General features: G+C 33.5%; 1 protein-coding gene across 1 annotated transcript in view; it reads right to left on the bottom strand.

Annotated features, from left to right (window-relative positions):
• Positions 1-6,592, bottom strand: part of LOC101509536 (TATA-binding protein-associated factor BTAF1) — a 26,561-nt gene extending 19,969 nt beyond the window's left edge. The window contains exons 1-6 of the mRNA XM_004506316.4: positions 6,433-6,592; positions 3,062-3,248; positions 2,881-2,975; positions 1,898-2,112; positions 1,347-1,401; positions 198-279 (exon numbers count right to left, since the gene is read on the bottom strand). Coding sequence (XP_004506373.1) covers positions 198-279; positions 1,347-1,401; positions 1,898-2,112; positions 2,881-2,975; positions 3,062-3,110 — 496 coding nt within the window. The 5' untranslated portion in view covers positions 3,111-3,248; positions 6,433-6,592. The remainder of the gene's footprint in view (positions 1-197; positions 280-1,346; positions 1,402-1,897; positions 2,113-2,880; positions 2,976-3,061; positions 3,249-6,432) is intronic.
• Between the last annotated feature and the right edge of the window lie 242 nt (positions 6,593-6,834).

Genomic DNA, 6,834 nt, shown 5'->3' with positions numbered 1-6,834 from the left:
TCTTTCTCAGCATATTCCCTATTCCTCCCCCACAATTAACGCACTCCCCCAGCGGCAACTAGTAAGAGTTCTCTCTTTCTTAGTTAGGATAAGTCGCACCTCATGGAACTGTAATTGGGTGTCACTCTCTTGGGCATTTATAGCATAAACCAACATTACGAAATTATGATATTACAGCTTGAAACAGTCTTACTAACCTAAACGGCGTCGGAGATTTTGCTTCTGGCGAACCAATCGCTCCTTTGGGTTCTTTATATTATCAGTTCCAATATCGTATTCCTGAAATGGAACAAGACATAAATTGTCAGTGCAATAAACGAACATGCAATTAAAAGAAGAGAAAACTTCAAAAGGAATTCATAGCTCTTTCATTATACAAAGTGTGAAGCACAAAAAGCAATTTATGAATATCTGTTGCAATGCAAAAATGAGCTCAACAGACCCAGTTCAAATCTAATACCAATTTAAAATTATCAAGGGTAGACCAAATTTAGCTTTAACACCTATCAATGTCAAGTTTGAAGTTTCAATTTTAAGATAGGACTAGCTATTGTCCTAACAAGATAGTATTTTCTAGATAATAAACTTCTAGATTTACTAGGACCCAATGAAAATTATAATTTTCTTGGAAAAGGATTTGTTTGTTTATAGAAGCCTTGTTATAATTCATAGAATTTAGAACTCCAATGGCATATAAACAATTATCTCCACACAAAAACAAAACGAATCCATAGTGCCCTAGATCAGCTGATTATGATAAAAATAATCACACAAAAATGAACGGAAATTGTGGATGCACTATGCGGGACTCTTTGGTGTTGTGCAATGTGTGTTGTCCTTTGGTGCTCAATCATTATCTGATGAATCAATCGATATCACAACCAAGTTTAGCTAGAACAATGGTTATGAGGAAGAACACGATTTTAGCACGAAAAAGTTTTACAATGTGGATATTGGGATTGTTCCACTTCCTAGGTTGGAGTCCCAACTTCTAGATAGGCTTTTTCATCTACAATTTGATTTTTTTCCCTTTTTGTTTCTTTGTTCATCCAACCTTTCTACCTTTGACCTAGAAATTAGAATAAAGATTTTATTCAAATTCTATGATTATTTGACATCACAATTTCCTATGCAACATACATGTTTTGTTAAAAGAATTTAGTTGCCCGCTCCTAGGAAATACTTATTTACCTATTTATGTAACTTTCACAAATGCAAGATTACACGCTCCGATAATCAGGAACATTAAGTAGTAATATATTTGGGTATGTGTGTGGATAGAGTACTTTGACTTCAAAAAAGAATATAAACTATAAGGTTGAGATTGTAACAAGTAATTATTTTACCTGTCCTCCCGATGCTAATAAAGCTCCAAATTCAAGCACCTTATTCATATCAAAGCTGTCAAGGGGCAAAATTCAGATGAATATTTCAAAAGTTATGCTCAATGTAATATAAAGGGATAAAATATTCCCAAACAATATTAAACAATGACTTTTCAGTTCATGGTGAACAACACATGTTTTACTTTGGAACAGCTTTTCATGCTATAAAGGTTTGATAAAAAATAAGGAGCAATAACTAAGTGGCAGTGTTCATTTTATGCAATATTTGGTGCTTCAACTTTTAGCATAAAGCTGAAATTTTTAAAGGTTCTCTTTAGCCTTGAACCAGTTATGCATATGATTTTGTTTATACTTCTCTTTGGTGTTCTTACCCCTGTCGTTCCAATGGATTTATAATTTTTATATGAAGAGGATTGATTAGGCAGCCCGGTGCAGCACTTTCAAATTTTTATGTTCCTGGTTCGTTTCTAAAGGTTCAATTTTTCTATTTTGAAAGATGGAAATGTATTTTTTTGTGGAAAGAAAACTCAAATAATAATTTATTGAACAACCTTCTAAATGAGCTTCCTGTAATTTTTGTTTGTAAATAAGGCCATGCACACAGATCCTCAACACTACAAGATATCCCACTCTCAGACATTTTTGTTACAACAGAAGCAATGAGTTCATTCAAGCTTATGTGCTTAACATTCTCAGCAATAGACCCAATTGCATGGGCAGCTGCAACCCTTGTATCCCATTTTTTACTGCATAGATATTGAGAAACCTGACCATTACAAGAAAACCAGTTGTTAAAATCAATTTGACAAATAATTCACAAACTATCAATATACATAATATGAAGAGAAAAACAACCATCAGTACTAAATGTTTATGTCATATAACTTTCAAAGTATCGTCAAAACCAAATTATATTAATTATATTAAGAGCTTAAACTATTATGTGGCTAAACTCAAGCACACCCTTATTGCCAAAGCGGATAGTCAACTTTAACTTTAAACCTTCATACAAAAAGAATAGGAGTAACAAGTGATCATTAAGCTTTTTCAATACTTCAATGAAGAACCATGCTATTAATCTCAGATAGCAGCGTGGAGCAGCCAACCAAAATACTAGGATAGTAGTGTAGCATGCAGCGGGATAGCCACTATTCTAATATTTATCTGCGAACACTACAACTGTTGAATGCAAACCAGCAAAAAGCGTCACAGCAGAGGTCATTTCTGCTTTGCGATTGCAGCACTATTTACAGCACAGCTGAAGAGGCTATTTTACCATGTCAAGAACCAACTACAACAAAAGGTTGCAACAGTAGAGGCCGGCTGAGAAATGGTTTTTATGTCGAAACATTTTAACCATAAAACCAATCACAGCAAAAAGTTTTAAAATAGAGAGAAAGAGTACGACTTCACCGCCAATTTAGTTTCCCCGACAGGATATTTAGCGTAATTGGCATACAATGAAGACAGTGCGTAAATATGATAAGATATTGCAACAAAAGCAAGGTGAACATAACATTGGAAAAATCAATACCTTCTTAAGAAGACTGGTCAAGTCTTGAGGGTGCGATTTTGCAATCTCCCCTATCTGCCGAGCTGCAGTCAACCTTGTTGCTTGGGTTGAGCCAGCTTTAGACATTTGGTTAAAGAAAATTCAAGAAAAAAAAATATAATAAGTTAAGTAAATATGAAGACAAGAAAAATACGGAGGATACTGTCCAAGAGTGTAAGTAAGCGCTGAAGCCTGGATGACTGTTGGGCCATAACAAATCATTCCAAATGCTTTGTATCTCACTTTGCCTATAGTCGTAATTACCACATAGCAAATATGGTATCCAATAAACACATTCAAAATTACTTTTTTGAAACTAGTGCATAAACACCTCTATGTCTTTCAACAATCTGCATCTACATAAAAGTCATTGTTAAATATAATAAAAGTTATTGAAGACATATAAACTACTTCTGTAACATCAAGCCAGACACACTGATATGACACCCAGACAAGACATGCTTTGTACCGATATACCCTGGAAAAGCAAATCATTTATTTGCTATTGTCCTAATAAAATAAAAAAACAAATCCAACATGAAAATGATAATTAGGAATAACATAAATGACATGATGGAAAGATACATGATTCAGAGTTTCGCACAGCTCTCTTTCTAATGAGTATCTTAGTGTAATCTATTATGAGTCTCTGACTGCTGCATATTTCTTTTCTGCATTTGGTCTTCTAAGGCAGTAACTTTCTGATATGGATAAAAATTAGGATTTTTATAGTTTTTAAACATTACTATTATGTTATCTTTTTAAATATCAACTAATTACAATTGCTGATTAGGATTAGTATTATTTTATCGCCTAAATTTGAATTCAAAGTTTCTTTATATAACATTCTGCGTATGTAGAAGAGTTTATTTAGAATCAGGATTTTCTCCATTATCTATAACAATTTAAAAGGCAGATTGCTATAGGAATAAAGAATAAGAAATCATTTTAGGAAAAATTTAGTCTTGGAGGGTTTCTGTCAAGGGCAAGTCTGCTTCTTACTTTCACCATAGGTCTAAAGAAAAATTCTACCACATCTCGACTAGTGACCTGATCCCAGGCCAGGGACCATAACAACTTGCAGATTCTCATCGAGATAGAGAAACTTCAAATGCAAATTTAAAAGAGATCAAATAATGCTAATCAACAATCATAATTAATCGAATATTTAAACAACAACAAGAAGCCATATCTCACTAAGTAGGTCGGTAAGTAGGGTCGGCAACATGAACCAAATGACGCCATAATGTTCTATCATAAAACATATCTCTTTCCAGCTCATTAATCTCTAGGTCTTTCCTAATAGTTTCTCTAATAGGTTTTCTAAGTCTTTCCCTGTCTCTAGGAATTTGACTACCCTCCATTTGATCTATTCTCCTGACTAGATAATCTATAAAGTCTCCTCTTCACATGCCCAAATCACCTAAGTCGAGTCTCTACTATCTTTTCTACTATAGGTGTTACCCCAACTCTCTCTAATATTTCATTCATAATCCTATCTCATCTAGTCTAATTGAAATTTAAAAAGATAACATAATCCTAATCTTAAAAAGATAAAATAATCCTACCTTTTATCCATATCATTCTCTCATAGTAAACAATATATTGGTGATTGCTCATCCAGCCCCCATGTTTGCTCATTCTTCCGACTGTTTACTGGATCCTAGCTTCAGTTAGTGTAAAATTGGGTAAAATACACTACGACATTCTAGTTTCCTGTAGTGTATTTGGGGGCGGGTGAGCAAACACGGGGGGCAGATGAACAACCTTCAAATACATTTAAGGATTTCAGTGAACATCGAGAGTCTCTCACTCTGTTGCAGCCAAGCGACTAAACATAAACCAGGGAGAGAAAAAAACAGACAGAATCTAATGTGATTCAACCCCTAAATCCACAAGCTAAATAGAGGAAATTTTATTATGATCAATGAAGATAACAAGGAAAGGAGTCACCTCTCAATACTAATCTCAACAAAACCAAATCCTTGTTATTTCTGAAGTCTAGTATGTTTAACAACCTGACTACTGGTTTTACAATTTATATGCAAATACTTATATATGTATGTCCATAGACTCGGGTTATGCTGCACGTTTTTCAGGCCAGGTCACTCACACCATGCAGCTATACATGCACATAACTACAGGATTAAAGTCTTACACGTCCCAGATATGTATCCAAACTCATATGCATTGGGTACTCTTTGATACTCACGGGGTACATACCAAAAATATTTTCAAGAAAACATTGGTACAAGTGGGTATTTTTTGAGTATGTACCACCTTTACCCTATCTGGTAAATGAATTATTTGCTCCTTTTGTTGATACTTCCCCATATACTTTGTAAATTATACCCTATGTTCTGATATGTACCCTTTGGATATTTCTGTGTAAATATTTCTCAACTACTTTCAGATTAACAAAATAGTAAACTAGATAAGATTCTAGGGAGTAATTAAATAGCCAATCACTATATTAAGCGACATATTTTTTGCAAAGATTATTATACATTCAAGTGACTAGAAGTCTAATCCATAAAGCAATTTAGTACCAATTATAGTCCTCTACTTAGGATATTCAAATCATTTTTCCTCTCAAGTCTACTACATCTTTAAACAGCTTGGTCATGTTTGTATAAAATTCTACTCTATTAAAGTACTGTGTGAATTTTTTTAGATAAAATTGTGTTAGAATTTGGAAAAGTCCTATACCCCATATCCATATTTGTGCAGGTGCAACATAGCAAAGAGGTCAAGCCTATAATTATGACAACAATTTCCTTCCAGCACGTCCCATAATTCATCTTCTGCAATGTAAACTGAGCACTGATGATATACATGCCAAGATTTTGCAATGGGATATGGTTACATTATGGCTTCTCTCCTCATGGTCATTTTCAGGGTACATCTCATGAATGATGCACAGATAATCAAGATGCTTCATTACATCATTTACCTTATTTGGCTGGCTATACTCTTTCAATTGTTAATTTTAGCAGAATATCTTATCCTTCTCCCCAGTTAATAAAACAAATGCCCAAATTCATCGACAGTGACATCACCGTGAACAAATGCCCAAATTCTTCTTCCCAAAACTATTTTTCTAGCGGCATTATTTCCTTCTTTAACTCATCCACCAGAATTAGGAATTTTATATCTATATATACATACGCATGCTAAACTCATCAACAGTGAAAACCGACTAATTACACAACTAAAGAGACATTATATTCAATGGCAACAACCCAGTACGAGTAAAACCGAATCAAAAACAGTTGCATAACCAAAGATTGAAATAAACAAATAAATGAAAATTGAAAAAGCAAACAAATCGTTACTTTTGATTCATTATTTTACACGACGAAATAATAATTGCAAATAATGTGAAATTTGAAGCATCGATGCATGAATTGCGAGATAATGGAAAACAATAAACGATTTCGTGAATCGAAAAGAAAATGCAGATGGAAATCAAGAGTAGATCATGCGATAGAGAGGAGAAGCAATTGAAGAAATTTAAAGGAATGAGAAACGAGCCTGTGGTTGTGGTTGAAGTTGTACGTCGGTGAAGTTCGGCGCCGGAGAGGGAAAATCGCCGGCGGTAATGAGGCGGCAGTGTGAAATAAGTCGATAGAGAGTTCCGTAGATAGCTAGGGATTAGTCCAGAGAAAACGAGAGAAAATAAAAAGCAGTGTGTTATATTTATGGTTGTTTTTCTTTCACTAGTATTTATTTTTATTGTTATTATTATTATTGTTTGAAGTAGCAAAAATAATAATAATAATAATTCTTTCAAAAAAAAAAAAATATATATATATATATATAATAACAATAATAATAATGTATACTTGTCCATGACTCATTTGACATTTTCACATAAGTTAAAAATTAAGAAAAATATTTAAATAAATAAAATAGTAAAAAAATACAAATTTTACT

The sequence above is a fragment of the Cicer arietinum genome, chromosome 6 (genome assembly GCF_000331145.2).
Source record: "Cicer arietinum cultivar CDC Frontier isolate Library 1 chromosome 6, Cicar.CDCFrontier_v2.0, whole genome shotgun sequence".
In the NCBI taxonomy this organism is placed as follows: Eukaryota; Viridiplantae; Streptophyta; class Magnoliopsida; order Fabales; family Fabaceae; genus Cicer; species Cicer arietinum.
The sequence above is the reverse complement of the archived record's forward strand: the minus strand, read 5'-3'. Positions and strand labels throughout refer to the sequence as shown.